At 47.8% G+C, this 1077-nt stretch overlaps 1 protein-coding gene across 1 annotated transcript; it reads left to right on the top strand.

Annotated features, from left to right (window-relative positions):
* Window positions 1-249: 249 nt before the first annotated feature.
* Window positions 250-999, top strand: LOC120847857. Its single transcript, XM_040219769.1, has one exon. The coding sequence runs from the start codon at window positions 250-252 to the stop codon at window positions 997-999; it is 750 nt and encodes a 249-aa protein (XP_040075703.1).
* Window positions 1000-1077: the final 78 nt, after the last annotated feature.

Below are 1077 nucleotides of genomic sequence, written 5' to 3'. Positions count from 1 at the left end.
TTTACCTTAGATCTTGCTAGCCAAATCCGTGAGATGCTTGAGACGAGCGATGGCAGCATCCTAGGCAAACACCGTTTGTCGTACGATGTCACAGACATGACTGAAAGTCTTGGTTGCAGTAGGCTCCCACTGGGTGCAGATGACCTAACCGTAACCTTTAACACTGATGGTGTACCGCTTCTTGAAAGCAGCAACTTTGGAATTTGGCCCTTGCTTGTCTAAGTTAATGAACTTCTATTTAGGAAGCGAATGCAAAAGCTCCAATTGTTTGGACTTTGGTTTGGTTCAGGAAAACCATCTATCAATACATTCCTTGTGCCCTTTGTGAAAGCATTGAATGAGCTGTCGTCGTGTGGCATCTCATGGACCGACAAGGGAGGGAATACCAGAGTGTCAAAGGTATTCCCAGGGCCTTGCACGGTGGACACCGTTGCAAGGTGTGAACTCATGCAGATGACACAGTTTAACGGTGCATATGGATGTGCATGGTATGAGGAGCCCGGCGAGGTGGTGGAAAAGGGGAAGGGGCATTCTCGTGTGTACCCAGCCGGTGCTGCTCCTCCCAAAAGGAGGACGCACGAGTCTTTCTCGCAGCATGCCCGCAAAGCGCGTAAAGGCGAACCAAGCTGTGGTGTAAAAGGGTCAAGCATCCTTTTACTACTTTCTTTTTTTAGCTTTAATACAGGCTTTTTGGTAGATTACATGCATGCCGTAAGTTCAGGCTTCGTGCGATCCATCACATTTCTCTGGTTCAAGGCAAAGCGACGTGACGCGTTTAACCTGCGTCCCTTTATGAGGGATATGGATGCTAAGCTGATGGGCTTGCAACCCATCTGGGAAATGTCAAGACTGCCCAGATCCGTGAATGTCACGAAAGAGTGGAAATCGTCGGAATGGAGAAACTGGCTGCTGTACTGCTCGCCTGTAGTTTTGAAAGGAATCCTTCTAATACATCTTTTCCTGTTAAATCTGCGTTTATTTACACTATGTACAGTTTAAGTCGAAAAGAAGCTAGCCATTGCTCATGGCGTTTTGGAATCAGGCTGTCTCTGCTATCGCGGGTGCGCGCGTGCTTTT

The sequence above is a fragment of the Ixodes scapularis genome, unplaced genomic scaffold, assembly GCF_016920785.2.
Source record: "Ixodes scapularis isolate PalLabHiFi unplaced genomic scaffold, ASM1692078v2 PGA_scaffold1__304_contigs__length_218370807, whole genome shotgun sequence".
NCBI lineage: Eukaryota > Metazoa > Arthropoda > Arachnida > Ixodida > Ixodidae > Ixodes > Ixodes scapularis.
Note: the sequence above shows the minus strand (reverse complement) of the source record. Positions and strands in the feature narration are given on the sequence as shown.